The sequence below is a fragment of the Diorhabda sublineata genome, chromosome 1 (assembly GCF_026230105.1).
Source record: "Diorhabda sublineata isolate icDioSubl1.1 chromosome 1, icDioSubl1.1, whole genome shotgun sequence".
Lineage (NCBI taxonomy): Eukaryota > Metazoa > Arthropoda > Insecta > Coleoptera > Chrysomelidae > Diorhabda > Diorhabda sublineata.
The window spans coordinates 16,649,482-16,670,504 of NC_079474.1; the positions used below are offsets into that span (position 1 = coordinate 16,649,482).

General features: G+C 29.2%; 4 protein-coding genes and 1 long non-coding RNA gene across 5 annotated transcripts in view; 1 reads left to right on the top strand and 4 right to left on the bottom strand.

Annotated features, from left to right (window-relative positions):
* The window catches only part of LOC130452353 (dynein axonemal heavy chain 10), a 67,993-nt gene extending 60,607 nt beyond the window's left edge, over nt 1–7,386 (bottom strand). Inside the window, exons 1-10 of the mRNA XM_056791560.1 lie at nt 7,155–7,386; nt 7,043–7,099; nt 6,703–6,891; nt 6,141–6,478; nt 4,943–5,232; nt 4,711–4,891; nt 2,805–3,044; nt 2,560–2,750; nt 2,303–2,501; nt 365–612 (exon numbers count right to left, since the gene is read on the bottom strand). Coding sequence (XP_056647538.1) covers nt 365–612; nt 2,303–2,501; nt 2,560–2,750; nt 2,805–3,044; nt 4,711–4,891; nt 4,943–5,232; nt 6,141–6,478; nt 6,703–6,891; nt 7,043–7,099; nt 7,155–7,386 — 2,165 coding nt within the window. The remainder of the gene's footprint in view (nt 1–364; nt 613–2,302; nt 2,502–2,559; nt 2,751–2,804; nt 3,045–4,710; nt 4,892–4,942; nt 5,233–6,140; nt 6,479–6,702; nt 6,892–7,042; nt 7,100–7,154) is intronic.
* LOC130443033 (uncharacterized) lies at nt 6,590–7,003 on the bottom strand. The gene is made up of 3 exons (XR_008909814.1): nt 6,953–7,003; nt 6,703–6,891; nt 6,590–6,649 (listed from the first exon to the last, which is right to left on the bottom strand). It is a non-coding gene; the product is annotated as an uncharacterized LOC130443033 (long non-coding RNA).
* Nucleotides 7,387–8,240: 854 nt separating the features above from the next.
* Nucleotides 8,241–8,914, bottom strand: LOC130441080 (50S ribosomal protein L27). Its single transcript, XM_056774603.1, has 2 exons — nt 8,638–8,914; nt 8,241–8,561 (listed from the first exon to the last, which is right to left on the bottom strand). The coding sequence occupies exons 1-2, from the start codon at nt 8,782–8,784 to the stop codon at nt 8,280–8,282; spliced, it is 429 nt and encodes a 142-aa protein (XP_056630581.1). The 5' UTR covers nt 8,785–8,914; the 3' UTR covers nt 8,241–8,279.
* Nucleotides 8,899–14,024, top strand: LOC130441069 (lysM and putative peptidoglycan-binding domain-containing protein 2). The gene is made up of 3 exons (XM_056774592.1): nt 8,899–9,397; nt 11,338–11,591; nt 11,643–14,024. The coding sequence occupies exons 1-3, from the start codon at nt 9,212–9,214 to the stop codon at nt 11,851–11,853; spliced, it is 651 nt and encodes a 216-aa protein (XP_056630570.1). The 5' UTR covers nt 8,899–9,211; the 3' UTR covers nt 11,854–14,024.
* An 811-nt stretch (nt 14,025–14,835) lies between these two features.
* LOC130441091 (TRAF3-interacting protein 1) lies at nt 14,836–20,599 on the bottom strand. Its single transcript, XM_056774615.1, has 6 exons — nt 20,251–20,599; nt 19,904–20,191; nt 18,586–18,978; nt 16,868–17,218; nt 15,066–15,261; nt 14,836–15,007 (listed from the first exon to the last, which is right to left on the bottom strand). The coding sequence occupies exons 1-6, from the start codon at nt 20,501–20,503 to the stop codon at nt 14,866–14,868; spliced, it is 1,623 nt and encodes a 540-aa protein (XP_056630593.1). The 5' UTR covers nt 20,504–20,599; the 3' UTR covers nt 14,836–14,865.
* Between the last annotated feature and the right edge of the window lie 424 nt (nt 20,600–21,023).

The following is a 21,023-nucleotide window of genomic DNA, read 5'->3' on the forward strand; positions in this document are numbered from 1 at the left end:
ATCAAGCATATTGAATTGTGAATACACAAATTAATAAATGAAAAGTGTGTCCAGCGAAAGACAGATGACGCTACTTTTTCAAAATCAATTTACGTTAATCTTTAGTTCAAATTTCGACGTAAAACTAAATGAAAGTGTGAATAGAGAAATTTATAAAGGAAAAGCGTGTCTAGCTACTTTTTCAAAATCAATTAATTTCCATCTTTAGTCTAAATTTCGATGTAAAACTAAATGAAAGTGTGAAAGACAAATTTATAAATGACTAACGTGTCTAGCGAAACACAGATGACGCCACTTTTTCAAAATCAATTAACCTCCATCCTTAGTCGAAATTTCGATGTAAAACTGTTAAATAATATCGTACCTGATCATTTTAAAGCTTTGGTCTATAAAACTGACACCTTCCAATTCAAGTTGGCGTACTTCTTTATAAAAAAGACCCATAATGGCTTCCCAATTTTCCGAGCTATTCAAATCGAATATATCGAAGTCGGTGTTCTCGATTTGAACAACCAATTTATCTACGCGTTTTGCGACGTTGTCAATACTTTGCGGATCGCTTACAATTGATCTCAATTCTGGTCCGAATATATTTTTAAATTGATAAATTATCTGGAAAGACGAAAAGTTCGATCGAATGAAACAAAAAATTTTCTGCAGGGAATCAGTCAACTGATTTCTCAAATTTGTAAATCGTCGATTTAAAATACACCACTAGATTTGTTTTATTGGTTCTAGTTTTTAAAATACAGGGTAATTGATGTTAATTCACTTAGTAATCACAATTGAAGGTATAAATACCGTGTGCTTCAAAATTAATTATTACAAAATGTAGCACTTTTCAATATAATCTCTTTAGATAGAATTTCACATTAAACTTTGGATAGAGCGAAGGATTTAAATACTCAAGACAAGTCTCTCCGCAGTTGAGAGATGCCAAATTAAAGGACGGTACTTTTATTGGGTCACAAATTGGAAAGATGCGACAATTATTTCATAGAGAAACTTACCAGGGAGAATTTAGGGCTTGGAATTCAGTGAAATAAGTGTGTGGGAGAATTTTTCTGCGGATATGGAAATATTTTGTTATCCACATAGATTTTTAAATAGATGCTACTACAACTTTTTGTTCACCAGTCTAATTAGACAAATATTAATGCTGCTAAATGTTCTTGATTTTAGGTTTCTTCTCGTATAGTGAGATTTTAAGGTTAGGTCGCCCATAATTAACCCCACAAAATGGTTCGATCTGTTTCTACTCACCCTCACTTGAAGCTTTTCACGGTCTCATACAGTTTTCAAATTTTGGTATTTTTAAGTTGAATAATTGCGAAGAAATTAACTTTTATCGAAATTTAGGGCCCTACTTTTTGAGGTCCTATAATATCTCAAGGTTGTTGCTAGGTATAGGGATAAATTTCCCTCAGTCGCCATATTTTTGGCTGCTTTATACACCATAGCTCTGTGTCGATTTTTATGCGGGACATCCCATAAAAATATCTGTCTAATTTCTTTAATTTCTCATTTCTTAGACCTTTTGATGTATTAATACATCTAAATGTAAAATCAACAACATTTAGATGCATTATTATATCAAAAGGTGTGAGAAATAAGAAATTAGACAAATATTTATACAGGGTGTCCTGCATAAAAATCGACACAAAGCTGTACAGCCAAAAATATGATCAATTTCACTAAAATAAGTTTTCGTATACCCTGTGGTATATGCAACATTACCTACAGTAGAAAGCATTACGTGTTGCGTGTATCGAAGATCGAAGGTTATATATATATATATATATATATATATATATATATATATATATATATATATATATATATATATATATGGAACAAAAACTGAAGAATAAATAACAATTGTTGAAAATATAAAAATTAGGTAATAAATATCCTTAAAGATGAATATAATAAAACTCTAATATCAATACAATTCTAATCGAAAATAATATTTATATTAATAGGATATGCAACATCACATACAGTGTAAAGTATAAAATGTTGCACCTTGAGAAGTTATAGGACTTGAAAAAGTAGGGCCCTAAATTTCGATAAAAGTTAATTTCTTCGCAAATATTCAACTTAAAAATATCAAAATTTGGATACTGTATGAGACCGTGATAAGCTTTAAGTGAGGGTGAGTAGAAAGAAATCGAACCATTTTGGGGGGTTAATTAGGGGCGATTTAACCTTAAAATCTCACTATACGACTCGGATCTTATACAGGACGCAATCGATAAATTGATCATTTAGATTCATATAAGTTATAATAGAATTTACTCACCGTTGCAACATCTTTCAAGTCTTTACAGACTCTAGCCATGTAATTAGAAGCGCCGAAGAGTTTTTTCTTATCGAATTCCCATCTTTGACCCTTACCCGAATCTTCGATTCTCTGTCGAGTTTCCAAATAGGCTGTTTGCCACCTATCCAACATCTCACCGGCGTCATTAGTTAAAGTTTTAACAACTTCTATCGGATGTCTAATTAAAAACGTCACCACAAATGACAGGTCATTTATTTATAAATAAAGTTTATTACCTGAATAGCATTTCGTTATTCAAAGTATTTCTCACTTTTTCCAACAAACACCAGACGATCCTTTCCATGAACGGTACCATTACTTCGTCGGTATTGTAGTAACCTGATAGTACCCAAATCAGTTGCAAACCTTCCATCAATTCCGGTATGGATTCGGTCATTTTACGGAAATCGTTACTGTGTGTTATCAACTATTGAAAAATAAATCCTATTGACCGGGCCTAATCATCGATATCGATACTCACTTTAAGAAATCTCAAAATGGTGGAAAGAAATTTAACATTATCTTTCGCTGTACTGTAATGCCTTCTCAAATCTATCTGGTATTGAATAAATGTGTTGATGACTGGAGATTTCGACAATTCCAAAAGATGACAGATACGCATCACGAGAGGTTTTTTTAATTGTTCAACGACGGAGCTTAGAGCCGCTTCTCTATCGTGCCAGTATTCGTATTCAGGCAAAGGACCTTTTCCCACGGGACTCTACAATATATTGTAATTATTTATTTCTACCTCTATTATTGTTTTTATTTTTCTATTGTTGTCGCTAGCACGTTATTTGCCGGGCATGAAACTCATTCTCTCTTTGAGTTCTGGCATAAATAAATAACTTATGGATGTTTTTCCTTTTAACAAATCAATAAAAGTTTTATGTTAAAAGTTAATTGTATTATTTTTAATTCAAATAAAGTTTAATAAAATGTACGCCTATGAGTCTAACTTGAAGTTAGCCGTTCCTCTAATTTGATAATTCTACACAGTTCTCTGTTATAAATCGACTCAGATGAATATTCTATTATTTAGATGTACAATATAAGGAAAATACTAAAAAATTATGTCAATTTTATATGATATAATCAAGAAGTTCTATTTCTGTGGAAGGATTACATATGATACATTGAACAAAATTTAATTATACTACACAATTCATATTATTTCTACGGAAAAGGAATCTTAACCTCACAAATAAGGAATTTTATCCATTGTCAAAGTAAGTATAGGTAATATTCCTTTTTTTTTTTAAAAAATTATTTTATATTGTTACTATTATTATTATTATTGGCCAATAATACGTGAAGGAACTGACCTGAGATGATAATATCTTGCAATATCAGATCTAAAACTTGCATTTACTTCTGTAAATTATCAGTAACAAATCTTCAACTCATTGGATTTTCTTCAGTCCAGATATTTATCTTCCATTCATCTTTAATAATTCGCAATTATTTTGTATTTTGATTCAAATTTAACTTCTATTTCTTATAACTTTGCACTCCCCATTCTCTTTTCTGCTGATACTCTTCTCCCAATAAATAATAATCCCCTTCTTTTTTTTTTCCTTAGCAACCATATAACATGACTGACTAGACTTTTGCTGCTCTTGTCTCCTCACAATGTCCTTCACTTTTCAAACACTTGCCAGTTCTTATATTTATGTTTTTAAATAAACTTTTATTTCATTAATAGTTTATGAATTTTCACTATTATGGGTCATTTTGGCAACAGTTTCATATATTTTTTAAAAAAAATCAATCTTCCACTAAGTTTTATATTAATTTATAATTAATAACAATATTCTATGATACAAATTATGATTTGTACATATGCAATCCTTTTAGAATATATCATTTTTAATAAATAATTCCTTATATATAAAATAACTATAATTAATTAACTTGCAAATATGAATTCAATTTCTTTTATTTTTTTATCGATTTTCTGCCTTTAGTTTAATTATTATCTTTAGTAAAAATAATCTCAATAAATTATAAATTTTTATTATGTACCTACTTGCTTTTAGATTTCTGATCATTTCAATATATACAAATATTGGCATCCAAAAAATTAAATAAATAAATCGTGTAAAGTAGCTCAATATTTTTTTAACTGTATTATCCGTTTGTTTAAATTCAAATGGGACCATTTCAACGATGGTCGTTATACAAAAATATGAAAAATGTCCATAGAAATACGTTAAAATTTACCCAGATGCTAATGTGGCGCCACACTTATTTAACGCATTTCGACGGACTTTTTTCATACTTACAATTGGTTCTCCTTTACTCCCCATAGGCGTGCGTCAACATGAAATTCCAATTTATAAGATGACAGATAAAAAAATTCGAAGCTTAAAGAGACAAATTTTTACCTTAGCCAAATAAGCTTCCAAAACTTTCATAATATGTTTTTCCCATCCCTCGACGGCCTCCTCAATGAGAGCTATAATTTTCGGATTATTCGCCAACTCCGTATCGGTAAGATTAGTATGTATAATATCGCTCAAATCTACCATCGGTAGATCTAAATCGTCTTCTACATGCTCAGAAACCCTAAAAACGTGGTCAATAATATACCGAAAATCGAATAATATTTAGATTTACCAATCAAATGATTGTACCAAATTGGTAACTTCCCTGTATAATTCATCTTTGATTGGTGTATTGTCGCTATTGTCTTGGACGTCTTCTTTAAAATCGATTTCATCGACAGTTTCGATGACAAGACTCGTTTTCATATCTTCGTTGGATCCTAATGTTAATTTACGATAATCGGAGGGTCCTAGAAAGTCACTAGAATCAACTGGATGTTCGTTGGGATCTTTGGCTCCGGTTTTTTTCGAGGATTTTAAAGCCGGTTCGACGAAGCAACTATTCATTAACGGGGCATACATCTAAACAATTAATAAATTATTTTCCCAACATACAATTCGATCAATTTCACTAAAATAAGTTTTCGTATACCCTGTGGTATATGCAACATTACCTACAGTAGAAAGCATTACGTGTTGCGTGTATCAAAGGTTATATATATATATGGAATAAAAACTAATGAATAAATATCATTGTTGAAAAGATAAAAATTAAGTAATAAATATCCTTTTTAAAGAAGAATATAATAAAACTTTGATGATAATACAATTTTAATCAAAAATAATTTTTATATTAATAGGATACGCAATATAACATACAGTGAAAAGTATAAAATGTTGCATACATCGAAATAACAGCACAAAATTAGGTTTTTAAAAAATGTATACCACAGCTAAAACTATTTTAAAAAATGTATTTCTTATAATTACTTACATTATTTACTTAAAAAATATTCTTTTCGAAGAATTTTGTCGCTATGCAATTCCATTAGAGAGAATTTTTCAATACCAACAGAGTACGCAACATAACATACAGTAGAAAGTATAACGTGTTGCATAAATTGTAGATAATTAAAATTTATACACTTAGGTTTCCAAAGAATGAACACCATAGTCAAAGTAATAATAATACATTTACAATATTCGCATATATTGCTCAAAAAATATCTCTAAAAATGAATATCATAGAAATTTTTGTAATAAGTTGATTCTAATTTTTTTAAAATTTTTATACGCGCAGAATATGCAACATTATATACAATACATCGTATAACGTGTTGCGTATATCGTAGGTAGCTAAAAATCGAACATTTGGAACAAAAATTATTTTCTTTATGAATATTTTAGTAAAAAATGTTGGATTATTTGGAGATTTTTTTAATTCTATCGATTCCACCAATTAGATAAACGAATTCTTAAGAATTATTCACCTGTCTGCATAGAAGCGTTACCGAATGTAAGAAATTTCCCGTGCTAGAGCCTATTATGAAATAATTTGGCATTTCCAAATCGGCCGTCAAAGTATTTTCGAAAATAGGAATGCCGTCGTCGCTTGTCCTATAGAAATATATAACTCTATAAGCATCGTTCTCGAACATTTCTCCGCCGATTTTCATGAAACCTCCATGAAGTACATAATCGACGACGTTTTTTTGAATAATTTGCTGAAATAATTCAAATGAATAAAGATATTGATGGATACTTTTATATAGACCTACAGGAACCATAATGTATTCGTCTTCTTCAGGTGGCGGTTCGGGTACTGGTTCTAAATAAAACAAGGAGAATTGATTTGAATATTTAAGACACTTTCTTCAAACAAATTCAACAGAAAACATTCTATTACCACTCATACCTTTCTTTTTCTTTTTCCCTTTCTTTCCTTTTTCTTTCTTTTTCTTTTTCTTCTTTTTGACATCCTCAGTATCAGTAGGGATGTCTAAAAATTATATCAACAATGAAGGTATGATTAGAAATAAATGGAAAGCTAACCATCTACATCAGTGGTCTCTGCATCTGTTATTTCTGGCGTCTGTAATGTCGACGCTTCAGTTTCTGTTAAAGGTGGCTCGGTAACTGTAGGAGAAGCGGACGTTTCAACAGTTTCTTGACCTTCTTCTGGTACTATTTTTGTATCGATTGGATTTTCTACATCGGAAGTTGTAGCATCACCTTCGGTTTCTAAATTAATAAAAGAAACGTTTTTAAATATTAGATTATGAATTTATTAGTCTTCACTGACCATCAGCATTGGATAATGTGGTAATAGGAGTGGCAATTTCATCGCTTTCAGCTTTCTTTTTTTTCTTCTTCTTTTCTTTTCCACCTTTACCCTTCTTTCCTTTCTTCTTTGGTTCCGGTGGAGGTTCAGGAGGAGGTTCTTTGATTACTAAATAAAAATAGATATACAAAAATACAGAAGACAATGTCAAATAAATATCAACCTTTTTGTGGTACCAAGATTTCTTCTTCAACCAATTTTGCATAAGAAGTTTTATAAACATAGAAAAATTCTTTCCTCTCGTCACTTTGCATATCGTCATCTAAAAATGAAGTGAATTTATCTTCCAGATCTTCATTATTAGCCATCATTTCTTCGAAGTATTCCTCGGAATTCAATCCGAATAATGTTATAATTCGCTGTTTCATCCATTCCCTTCTATAATCAACTCCCATTTTGTACAATTTAAAAGTCTAAAATTGACATATTAAATCTACAATTTTCATAATATTTTTGTTGTAATAGACGAAAATGTTTCTATGGGAACTACAAATCTAAGCACTTTGTTGCCATGGAAATTTGACATCTATATTAAAATAATTAAATATGAAAACCTTTGATAAGCAGTTTAATATATTTTCTCATTCAACTTCCTCAATTTTAAAAATTTCGTTTTCACTTGACATGTTTAAATAATAAACTATATAGAATCAGTACCAGTAAGATAAGCAACATAACATACACCGTATAGTATTACGTGTTGTATATATTAAAAGATGAACATTCTCACTAATATATATGTTTATCACGGAAAATGAAGGCTATGTAACCTTAATAAAATTTATAAAAAAAGGCTTCAATTCCTAGTGACAGAATAACATTTTGATCTGAAGAATTCCTCAATTAAATCTAAAAAACATCACGATTAGGAACACTACATACAGTACACAGTATTGTGTGTTGCATATGCTAAAGAATAAGAGTCATATATTTAGGGTAGAAAATATATTAAATAACAGACGAAAAATGTAATTCCCAACAATTAACGCCATTAAAAATATACATACATATATGTATATATTTCTTCAACTTTTCACTCCTTAGACCTTTTTATTTTTTGATTTGAGGTTTATTTTGATAGAAAATTGGTTCATATGACAGGTGAAAATTTTTCTATCAAAAGAAATCTAAATTCAATATAAATCATGAGGAACAAAATATATTATTTTGATTTTGTATTTTTTTTTTGTTTTATTTATGAATGATTTCACAACTGGATTTTTTGATGGTATGGAAAGAAAACTATTCATTTAACTAGCATATTTATATTACATTATTACAATTACTACTAAATTTGATCGATGAGTTTGAAATTTTGATGTTGGGTATCTGGTAGTACATTAAAATACTTTTTATAAAAGTCTACTCCTTTTCTATGTCCGTGACACCTCTGTACCCACGTGTGGCTCCAATCTAAATCGGCTTTTTCACATGTAACTCTAACCCAACCATGTACGAGCGCAAATAATGTACCATTTCTTCCTAGACCCACATTTAAACCAGGATGAAATCGTAAATGACGTTGAAGAACTAGAATATTACCAGCATGTACGTAATGACCATCTTGTATCTGAAAATAAAATAATTATATATAAAAGATGTAAATAACTAAAAATTTATGTATTAACTTCTTTAATAAATCATACCTTTACTCCTCTATGTTTAGGCCTAACTTTTGGACTTGTATTTCGAGTACTGCCTCCAGTCTTTTTACTAGCAAATCTAATTATATTTTGCAAAATAAACGGTGATTCTGAAATACCTTTTTTAAGAGAATTAATACCAAAATACATTTTTTAATAAAAATCAGTTTAAATAAACACAACCTCAAAAATTCTTCTTTTTTTACCATTTACTAGATATAAAAGAAAAACTACGGAGCTATATCAAACCTTTGATTAATAAGCAGTTACAAATAACACGTTAAAGGATGATAAGTCAAAAGCCATAGTCACGTGACGAATTTTATTCTTCAGACACTTACAACTATCAGCTGTTAGTGGGAGTATAGCCCAAAATGGAACTGAAAGAATGTATTTTCTGTTCGATTTTCAGCTGAAAGTTGAGTTGTCACTAATTGAAAAAATTATCGGAAATTGAAATTAAATATTTATTATGACTTGAAGTTAATTTCCAGCAATTTATCATAGTGATTAGAATAGTGATTGTTAAATCAGTGAAAGTATTTATTCAATTACTTCTGAACAAGACTTTGAAGGTATGGATAAAATAGATAGAGGCTCCTACGAAAGATTAAGTATACGAGATAGTATAAGGGAATCGGCACAATCTCTAAGAAAATATGGCAGTACTAGCAAACATGTTATGAAGAATGAAAATTATATTAAGCACTTTGTGACGAACACGGACACTTTACAAGGAATTGCATTAAAATATAACGTTACTGTAAGTACTTTGTATACTATTTTATATATATGTATATATAAATCACTCAACCATAACTGATTGAAAAATAGTAAAATTTCTATTTATTTACAATATATTCTTGATTCTTGTAGAAAAATTTTTACATACTATTTGTTCAACTAATAAATCAAATTTTCCTTTGTTTGAAAAAATAGAAAACGCAAATAATTTTTAAGTGATAATTTCCTTAATCAACAATAAAATTAGAAGAATATAAAGGCCACCAAGGTTACAAGTTTACGTTTATTTAAAACTTTTGATTATTACATAACAAGAAACACTTGAAAAAATGTTTATCTAAAAACCCATTTCTACTTTGCAATCAAAATTTAAAAAATATACTGAAAATATTAACATTCATATTTGCTGTCGTATTAGTAACTATAAACATAATCTTCTGATAACAGTAAATTACTAAAGGTCAAAATTTGTTGAAAAATGTTTTGTTTTTAAATTATATTAAGTTGAATTTGAATTGTAGGTATCATGATGAAAAATATGAATTTTTTCAGTTATATATCATAATGTTTTTATTTATTTAAATAGGTTGTAAACAGTAGGGAGAATTTATACATATTTTTGTTTCTTTTATGAATAATTTGTTTTGATTTAGGTCTTCTTTAAATCAAATTGCCTTTAAAAATTTATAAAATATTGATGTTTCAACCTACTTCGGTCTATATCAAAATATGATAATGGTCAAAACGTCAAGATTTTATCTGTTTTTATATGTAATTTCCATTAAAGGAGATTTAAAATCAAAGACAAATCAACACAAAATATATATAATAAGGTCTGAGAAGTGAACAATTTAATAAATTTATTTAAATTCACAGTTTGATTTACTTTTTACTGTCTCAATGTGTTAAGTATGACATCAAATTATTTACTAACTGTTACTGCTGATAAAGCCTCATCAAAATAGTATTATACCATTTCTAGTTTGAGGTAAACAAATAAAAAGGCTTTCTTGGAAATTGTCTCTATAAAACAGTCACAATACTAAATATTGTTGATTTTGTTGATGTTATATTTTGATAAAGACCGCAATAGGTCGAAACTTCAAGATTTTATCTGTTTTTAAACAAAATTTCCATAAAAAGATACCTAAAATCAGGATAATTTATCGACAAAACCATATAAAAAAGGTATAAGTAATGAGAAATTGAAGAAATTAATACTGTTAATTAGAGTGGGCCAAAAAACACTTTTAATATAATAATAATGTTCAAGATGACGGAAAAAAAATTCTGGTGAAGTTTAAGCTCCTAATATCAATCTTTAAAGATGCCACATTGTGATTTTTGATTTTCCATTTAAATTACATGGGAATTTATTTGTTTTTTTTTGTAATATTAATGTATTGCAACGAATTATTGTGTAGTAAAAAAAAATAGATATTTTTGTAGGAAATTAAACAGCTTACAAAATGATTTTACTAGGCTAAAAGTTATTCGCAGTTAAAATTCAACCTAAAATAATATTTAAATTGATTAACAGACTGTATCATAACACTGTGTGTGTCTGTCAATATCAAACTGTTATGTAAGTAAGCAACATCATGTCTAATTAATCGTAAATAATAATAAAAGTTCATTCATACCGAGCAATTTTTTATTTGTTTTATTAGAAAAAGGATTCCTTTTATTTGTTTTAAATTTATTTTATGCAAAAGTTTTATTTATCGATTGAGGCAAGTATAAACTCTGTAATAATAACTAATGTAATAAATATATAACTGTTTATTACTGAAATGTTTATTTAACCAATTTTGAAATATTATTTTATTACATTTTCATTCAATACAATAAAATTATATTTGACTAAATGATTTAGTAGTTTATCAACAATTATCGTTAAAAGATTAAATTTATTTAAATCTTTTTTACTATTATTAGTTTTTTTCTCTAATTTTGTAGATTGAACAAATACATAGAGCAAATAAATTATGGACTTCTGATAGTTTATTTTTAAGAGAATATCTTCTAATACCTAGTGAAGAATCATCTTCTAGTTTTGTTGATCTTGAAGAACGACCTAAATCGATATCGAGTCTTACGTCTCCTAGTAATTCTAGTTTCGATGAAGAAGATATTGGAGGTTTTTTAAGTAAAATCGACGCGGCAATTGCTACAAGCAAGGAAGGCGTCAAAAAAACTAGTAGATCTAACGAGTAAGTATACTAGAGATTAAAATAATTAGCAATTTATAGTTTTTATTATAGATTTGTTGATGATTTTGAAGAAATCGAGAGGCGATTACCACCCGTATCGAGAATGAAGCAGATGGTGAATAATAACAGTAGTAACAACGTAATTTCGGAACAAGGCAGTCTCTTACACAATCCAAATAGTATAGTCGTACAGCAAGGTACTAAAGCTCGTACGTCTCCGAAACAACACGAACAACATCAAGATGAATTTTTTGAACTATAGCTAAAATACGGATTAAATTTTTTTTTGTTGGAATATTATACCTACCAAAAATACGAGAATAAATGCAATTGGTTTATATCTTTTATATATAATATATACCGGATGTCCCGCTACGAAATATATCTAGAAAATAAATTGAAATTATAAAGTGTTTCGATCAAATTTTTATTATTTTACATTTTTTGAAAGAAAAAATGTTTAATATTTGTAATATTTCAAATTTTTTCTTGTCAAGTACTAGTGGACGTACTGTATACTTAAAAGGAGAAATAAAGATAAAAATGTATTCAGGAATTTTGGAATTGAGCCACTTAATGGTTTTTATACACATTCTGTAAGGTGGATCAATCCGTTGCTAATTGTTCTCTATGTGGTCCTGTTTTGTTTCTTTTTTTTTTCCATTGCTTGATTCACATTCTATTTAAATTCCTCTTTTTCCATTGCTTGATTCACATTCTATTTAAATTCCTCCTTTATTTATAACTATTTTGATCTGGGCCTTCTTTTTCTGCATCCTGGATTCCATCCATTTATGCCGTAGTATTCTTCGTCCTTTATTATGTTTATCTTTTCATTTCACTAACTCTATTTATTCTTCATGCTGTCCTGTCCTGTCCTGATCTCTTTCTTCCTCATTGTTTCATTCTTGTATTTTGGTTCTTCTTTATTTATAATGTAGCATTGACAAATCTAGTATGTTATCGTTTACTATCCATTTGAGCCATAGTATTCTTCTTTTATACTTTCGATCAATGTTTTTCTTTCATTATTCATATATTTATCTTTTCATTTCACTATCCGTATTCTCAATGCTGTCTTGTCCTGGTCTTTTTTGCATCTTTTCAGTCCTTATTCTATTCTGGCCCTTTTTTATTTTGATCTATGCCTTTTTCTTCTTCTTCTTTACTAACCACAGATGGCATTCTTTCTATTACTTTAATTATATCTTCCTCTTTGTGTAGCACAGAAACAATGACAAAAACAGAAAAAGAGTTGACAATAACAGAAAGAATAAAAAAGAAGATATTATAAAAAGAATAAAATAAAGAATTCTATGACATCTAGATGGTCAGCTATATCTTCTTTTTATCCTTCTTTCTGTTATTGTCCACTCTTCTTCTGTTTTTATCATTGCTTCAGTGCTATACATTAGTATCTTGTCTCATCATTGTTTTATCCAATTTGATCTCCTTATTAACATTGAATTATCCACTATGTTATCTCATACTCTCAATAAATGTCACAATATTTTTTTTGAAATCTTCCCATTTCACTTAATATCTATTTTTATCAATTTCAATCTGTCCCATTATTTTTCTTTCAGTTATTGGTAACTTTTCTTTCTTTTTCTTCTTCTTTTTATGCATAAAGTTTCTTCTTATTATTCATTATATAATTTCTCAACATATTCTAATTAGCATTTACTGTGATATCTCTTTCAAATTGATTGAGTCGAACGCTCTTTGGAAGTCAACAAACAGCATTTTCAAATCGTTTTAGTGTTCGTGTGTTTTTTTTTCTATTTATTTTTCTCAAAATAGGATCATTTAGAATATGGAATGTGTTATTAGTCTCTCAATTTTTTTATATAACTTCATCACTTTGTATATTTTGGCATATTTTGATTAATATTTTAATTAAAATGTAAAAATTTTGTTATTGAAAGTTTTTTAATAATCGTCTATAGTAAAACTGTGATTCTAATTATTATTATATAATTAAATTTCCACCCTGTATATTTTATATAATTTATTTATCTCGCAATAAATCTGGAAAATTTCAGTAACTGAAGTGATTTTTCAATAAATTCGTGCTCAATATGAATAAACTGACTAATTTTAGCTTCTAATTGATACCAGTAGTGTTTCTTAAATAGGGTGTTTCAAAATTAATGAGAAGCTTATAGATTTAGACAATAATGTTGATAATTCGTTAAAATTTTACAATTTAATAGTAATATCACTGAACATTAATATATACAGGGTGAAATTTGAAATATAAATAGTATTCCGGTTCTTGTGGGGCATCCTTTTAATATGATAAATAAATTCATGTTCTAATTATTTTTTTTTGTATCGATATAAATGTTATTTTTGTTTGTAAATATATTGAATGTAAGAAAGAGATGTATTAAATATGTATATGATTAACGGATTAAATATTTTCTTGTAGACGTTGTGTTTTATTATCCTTAAAAATGTCTGAAGATGAAGTCGTGGTAATGGAAACCTTCATTGAAAAAGTGAAAACGTCCGTTTCCAAATGAGTTGTAATAGTAAAAAATATTCTTTACATAGTAGATGAGCATCAAATTTCAAAAACCCAGGTGAAGATGTCATTGTTGACATTATTTTCCTTCCCTGTAGGTAACTTCGAATGATTTCGTAGGTTTAGGACTCAAAATAAAACTGTCCTAGAGTTTTTGTAAAATGGCAACGTTTCGATCATTTATTTGATCTTTATCAAGAGTTTTTGTAAAATAAATGGCAACGTTTTGATCATTGTTCTTTATGAAGAGTTTGTTGTTGATGTTTGTTCTTTATCAAGAGTTTTTGTAAAATAAATGGCAACGTTTTCATCATTATTCTTTAGCAAGAGCTCCGTCAGCTAAATATAGCTCTACTATAAGTAAATTTGATACCATTCTGTGTAGCAAAGCTACCTATAACTTGTGAGAAACCGGACTGTTCAGTTCCCAGCCGGATGTCGAAAAACAAAATAACCGGACTATATAGCAGATCTCCAGTGTCACTTTTTGAATTTGTAGCAGAGCTACATGCAGCTCTGCTACATAGTGTAAATATTGCTTTAGAATTGCTTCTAATGCAACTGTTGGTATTATTTCATGGCTCCGGTTGCATATATGCAAAACAGTCTTTGTATCTTCAAGAGAGATACACCAAACCACTTCCTCAAGATCTTTGGGCTACAAACCAACTAAATATATAAAATAATTATAATATTTTGACAAAAATAACGGAAAAAATTTCAATTAAACAAATATATTTATTATTAACACAACAATTCCTTAATCCTGTTATCATTTTTAAGCATGTTACAATTTATGTTCGTTATTTCTTGTTGTATTTTTTTAATATCGTGATTAAGTTGCTCCAAATGCGTCAAAAGCGGTTTGTTCGATTCGATATTCGACCTTAAAATTGAAAAATTATAAAAATACAATATTTCTATATATATTATGTAAAACTAACTTTTTTTGCTTCCTAATTTCGGAATATAATTGTTTTTTGGTGTTAATCCACAACTGCAACTCGCTATGCATCGCTTCGATATCTTCGTGTAAAAAGTTGATCAATTTTCCTAGCGGGTTCGCCGTTTTAGTCAAATTTTGAATAACGTCAGCTAACTGAGCGATTTCTTTCGTTACACCCTCTCTAGTTTTCACTACTAATTTTTAAAAAATCATAATACAACAATAAGAAACTATAAAAGTATTGTAACTAAAATAAACAGTTGATAATTAGAAGCTTGTAGAGGTTGAATTTAATTTAATACAACGTTGCCAAACCGTCTAGAATAAATGACTGAATTGAGAATATTATATTTTGCAGTTAAACTGTGGAGGGTAGAGGTTAGGAGAACCATCTCTGTGCTACATGAAGTAATATTGGAACATTTGTTGAAAAAATGTTGGTGAAAAGTGGAAAGGAAATGTGTTACGTCCCAAATAAAACTCCACGTTCTCTTTTGGAAAATATAACAAGTTCTCAGTATTACAAACAACCCTCGTATAACTATGATTGCTCGGTTCCATTGGAAAATTTTGGACCCTACATTAAATCCCTCTATAAAACTCCTCAGGTATACAACTTGGTGTACAAGTAAATCTCCCCCGATCATTTTTGACTTCCCTGTACTCCTTTATTCTATGTTGATTGTTATGCGGGACACTTTGTATACAGGGTTTCACGCGACGAGTTAAAACTGTCTGTATATATGTCAAAATACTTATAGGAAAATTATGAAAATTTCTACGCCTTGGTTTTCGGATACGATCTTTTTAACTAAAATATTTTCGAATATGACAGACTACCGACTGTAACTTTGTTAATTTAAATTGAACACCCTGTATATTAGTATATTTTTGAAATCTACATAAAATTTTAGTATGCTTTTGTCCAAATTTTTTTTCGAAAAATACATACTTTTTGAGTTAATAATTTTTTTGCAAAAAATTTGACCCTTGCACCTTATAAATTATTTTTTTACGAAAATACCCTTAAAAATAAGGAAATGGTTTCCGTTCGGATGCTTTTAGCAGGGTCAGACGTATTTGAATCTGTTAAAAAAATTTTTATTTTATACAGGGTGTGTGTAAAAAGTGGGTCAAAATAAAATTTAGACCACACCTGCATCTCTAAAAATTTACAGAAAACATTTAATATCTGGATAACGATAAGGTTTAGTTATAGAGAAGTATACATGTATTTGCCTTATTTTTTACCCCTGAATGCATTAAAATAGAAAAAACTGGGTGGTTCTATTTAAAAAAATTTAAAAAACTTGATATTTATGAAATTAAACTTTGAACACTTTTTACACACACCCTGTACAAAATGAAAAACTTCTCAATATAGATTCAAATACGTCTAACCTTGCTAAAAGCAAATGAACAGAAACTTTTTTCATATCTTTAAGGGTATCCGCGTAAAAAAATAATTTATAAGGGTCTGCAACGGTCAAATTTTTTACAAAAAAATTAATAACTCAAAACGTATGCATGTTTCGAAAAAAGTTTTTAGACAAAAGTATACTTAAATTTTACGTAGATATCAAAATGTATTAATATATAGGATGTTCCATTTAAAATAACAAAGTTACAGTTGACTTCCGGAAGTCGGCCATCTTTGAAAATATATTAGTTAAAAAGATCGTATCCGAAAACCCAAACGTAGAAATTTTCATCATTTTACTATAAGTATTTTGCCATATATACAGATAGTTTTAACTAGTCGTGGGACAGCCTGTATATAAGTAAAACGAGTTCACTTACTGTTATTTTCTCTTTCGATATCCATTTTCTTACCACCCCCCGTACTATCTCCTTCGATTTGTTCTAAAATCTGTTCGACCAAATGCCCTTTGTTGTCCAATTCGATTTCGTGTACGATTTGAACCGGTTCCGATTCGGCGGTGGCGGTTTCTATAACAACAGTTTCTTCTTCGTCCGCCATAGAATCGACGTTTTCCACTATGACGTTTATCGTTCCCATGGGAATAGGTTCGTGCATGGGTATGGCGGAATCTAATCGTAGACGCGGTGCGCCTGGACGAGCGCTCGATGGACGAACGCTCGGCGGACGAAGAGAACTTTTAGGACGACTTGCATGCGATGATTTTAGAACTGAAATTTTGAAAATTTTAATCACGAAGAAAATATAATTAAAATAAAAAGATTATTGCTTGGAAGTGGGATCCACCCTATTTTCGGTCGTAACAAAATGAAAAATTCATATTTTTGAGGTTAGTTTAACCAAGAAATATGGATACATCAGTCCGAACGTAATATTAAAATCAGACATAGCGATTTGAAATAGAGTAATCGAAGAATCGATTTCTCGGACCAAATAAATGAGATTTTTTAATCGATATGTCGTACTGAATTGATATTTCACCCTTGAATATCGATTTTTTTCGTAAAAATCATAAAATTGTTTACAATTAGCTAAATGTACGCGCAATATTACAGTGTTGCCGGTTATAGGATTAATTACTCAAAAATTCGAGAGACGGCTGTGAGCTTAAAACTCGTGAAAACACAGATTGATAAGAGACCTAAAAATTGTTTATTATAGTATCTTTCTTGTTTTTAATAAAATGGGTTTATATTTATATTGTAAACACAAACTTTTTTCGTGAATCGATTTATCAGAATGCGATTCGAATCGATTTAAAAATCGATCTTTTTTAAAAGAATCGTCATCACTAGTTGAAATAACGGTATCATTTTACAGGTAGGGAGATATTTCGCCGGTAGGGCGCGCTACTTATTATCACTTTTACTGAAGGTAAATTATTTACTTAATGTCGGTACTTCCTGGATGCTTATGCAGCCAGTGGCTGAAAAGAGAACTATGATTTGGTTTTATGATTAAATACGTAAATAAAATATGAAAAATCGTATACCGTTCGGACTCTACATATACTTCGTGATTTTAACAAAAATGAGCAGTTTAGAGCTGGAAACTCGTTGGAGTTAAGTGTGATTGTTAGCAACGTTGCCAAATTGTTTATAATAAATAAGTAAATGGGGAATTTTCAATTTATATATATTTTTTTGATTTTTTTCATTTTATCGGCGTATTCGTGATAAAAATGGGAGGGGCTAAGTTTGAAAACCAAAATTTCAACCAATAAAGCATCTGAAAACCATAAATTACCCGAATTGTCACGAAAAACTCCGAAGATAGTCGGAAAGAACAAATAAAAAGCGAAAAATTCGAGAAAAAAAAACTTTTTGGTTAGGTTAGGTTAGGACGGATTTTATAGTGATTTAGTTTTTTCATAAAAATGTGTTTCTTGTTGATGATGAAAAGTGATAATACGATTAATAATATGATTTTTATTATTTTTTTATCAACCAAAAAAGTGTTAAAATTTTTATTTTCAAACTTCGGTCTTAGTTTTGTCTTAAGTGCGTCAAAAAAATGATTCTTAAGGACAAAAAATCTGGCGAATCCCAATTCCAATAATTTACCAATGAAAAATTACCAGATGATCCTTCATTTTCCTGAACCGTTTCATTTTTATAATCAATTCTCATTTTTTCCATATCACCACTTCGTGGTCTAGCAGATTTCGGTCTAATTTGATTTTTGTTAATATTTTCTTCCTTTTCAAGGTTATCTTCTTTCTTTACGATATTATTATGTTCTTCTTCCTTCGGATTTAACTCAAGTTTAGGTATGTTTTCAATATTCCCTGTCATTGTTGTTTCATGTTCACCAGTTTCCTCCATTTTCTCCGCTTTTTCCACAGATTCAACTGTTACATTTTCTTTTTTATCATTTTTTGCTTTGTCATCATCTGTGCTAGGTGATTCTTTCTCGGTTAAATGTTTCCTATTTACTTTATCTTCGTTTTTACTCGTTTTACGTAATTTTACTACAACATATAGAAATATTAAGCTCGATTCAGTTTCTCCAAGAAACTACGCTAATTCACAAAGCTCGGTTCCTCTCGCCTTTTCTCGCCTCGACTCTTTGCCGTTCCGCTTCGTGTCGGTTGTTAGGGCGCGAATGAAAATACGTGAAAATGAAATTTTGACAAATGGCGACTTTTAGAGATTATCTCTTAAAATGAATCCGTTTCCGGTATAAACTTTACTTAAATCACGTACATTTAGTAGTAGACGTAGCATACAACTGAATAAATCACCAAGAATCGTGCCTATAGCCACTAGGTGGCGCTCCGCGAGGGTGTGAAATGAAGTCCCTGTATGTGGAAACGAGCTATAACGTCCATGTGTAAGAGAGAGAACTCTGTGTTTTTTTCTATTCTCTCCTACCGAGAAATTAATGGCGCCCACGCTTGCGCGCTGCAACTATCTCTCCTGTCACGTGAGTTAGCGAATTTAAACAAAATAGACCAAAGTTGCATTTGTTTGCATTGTATTTTACTTAAAACATTATAATTTGACTCGTAATTTCATTATTTATATGTATAAATGTTATTTCATTCACAAAACTTATATAATTTGAATATATATCGTTATAATTATTTCATTTAAACAGATCACTGTTTCCCGCGCTTCTCTTATTGGAGCCGCCATTAATTTCTTAGCACAAGGTTAACCAATCGCGTGAACGACCGATCGAATCCAGATTTTCCTATATGAAGCGTATGGCTCATTTATACTAAGCTTTTTGCGCATGATCGTGAATGGAAGATGTGGATCTACTAGAAATATAATTTAATATGAAATTACTTGAATTTTTTTAAAACCTTTTATATGTTTTTTTTTTCGAAATTGTCCTAATTTTAAAATTTAAGACGATTTAACCACAATATTAAATATATGATCAAATACCTTTGCTTCCTTCTTCTTTTCTTACAGAACTTTGAACATTTTTACTATTTTTAGGAGTGTCTAGTTTTTTATGCGTAGATCCTTTATCCTCCTTAGAAATTTTCGTGATATTTTTCTTATTCTTTTCAATCTGTTTGTCTGATTTAAAATTAGTTACGAATTGTTTAGTATCAATGTTCGAATCAAGACATTTAGCTATTGCCTGAAGTAATAAATTTGTATTCGTAGCCTCTAAACCAGCTACTATTTTATTTGCTTTTACTGATAGTTTAGTACCGCTGGCGGTTTCTACGATATAAATAATTACATAAATAAAATATTGATTTTCGTTATAATGATTTACTTACTAACAGCTTCTATGAGTTTATTTAGAAAGGCTACTTTTGCATCTTTATCTTTTACGTTATCCGAAATCATCTCATCGTCTGTAAACAAACCCTTCAAAAATCCAGTTTCTTTTATCAGAGAAGTTATAATATCGTGCAGAAATCTAAAAGGTGGTTTTTTAAGTAACTTATCCGTTAACTGAGGTTTTTTTACGTATTTCCCTAAAGTTCTTTGTGTTTTTTTGATAACCTCGGCACTAACTTCTTCAGACATTTTAATTTTTTCACTTATTTTATTATCTAGTAAAAAACTATTAACATTTTTGAAATATTTAAAAATACGTAACCTAAATATTGAAATTGTTGTCAATTCAGTGATCGGTTACCTCGGAAACGGTCACACGTGACTCGCCAGCGGCATAGATTCAGGTTTTAGTTTTGATCTATATTAATAATATAATTAACAAAATTAAGAAACTTTAAATGGAATTGTAACATCTACATTAATTTATTATCTTAAAAAAGTGTTTTATTTTAACTCCTACATAGCTAATAAAAAAAAACTAGCGGTAATAACATACATTTTCGACGATAAAAAATTTTAATTATTGTTTATTCATTCAATAATTTACTATTGAAGACCGTTATTGATTACAAAAATTTCAAACATCATAATTATATTGAAATCTATAACATTGTTCCATGAATTACGTATTTACAAAGAAACTTTATTAATTAATTGATTACCAACGTTTCTCATACACACATTAACAAATATTTATTTTTATTGGAAA

Coding starts and splice junctions, on each gene's coding strand:
- LOC130441069 (XM_056774592.1), top strand. CDS start 9,212: ATGGATAAAATAGATAGAGGCTCCTACGAAAGATTAAGTATACGAGAT. Junction 9,398..11,337: donor CATTAAAATATAACGTTACT/GTAAGTACTTTG, acceptor CTAATTTTGTAG/ATTGAACAAATACATAGAGC. Junction 11,592..11,642: donor AAAACTAGTAGATCTAACGA/GTAAGTATACTA, acceptor TTTTTATTATAG/ATTTGTTGATGATTTTGAAG.
- LOC130441091 (XM_056774615.1), bottom strand. CDS start 20,503: ATGTCTGAAGAAGTTAGTGCCGAGGTTATCAAAAAAACACAAAGAACT. Junction 20,192..20,250: donor TAAACTCATAGAAGCTGTTA/GTAAGTAAATCA, acceptor TTTATATCGTAG/AAACCGCCAGCGGTACTAAA. Junction 15,262..16,867: donor TATCGAAAGAGAAAATAACA/GTAAGTGAACTC, acceptor TTTAAAAATTAG/TAGTGAAAACTAGAGAGGGT.
- LOC130441080 (XM_056774603.1), bottom strand. CDS start 8,784: ATGTATTTTGGTATTAATTCTCTTAAAAAAGGTATTTCAGAATCACCG. Junction 8,562..8,637: donor CTAAACATAGAGGAGTAAAG/GTATGATTTATT, acceptor TTTTATTTTCAG/ATACAAGATGGTCATTACGT.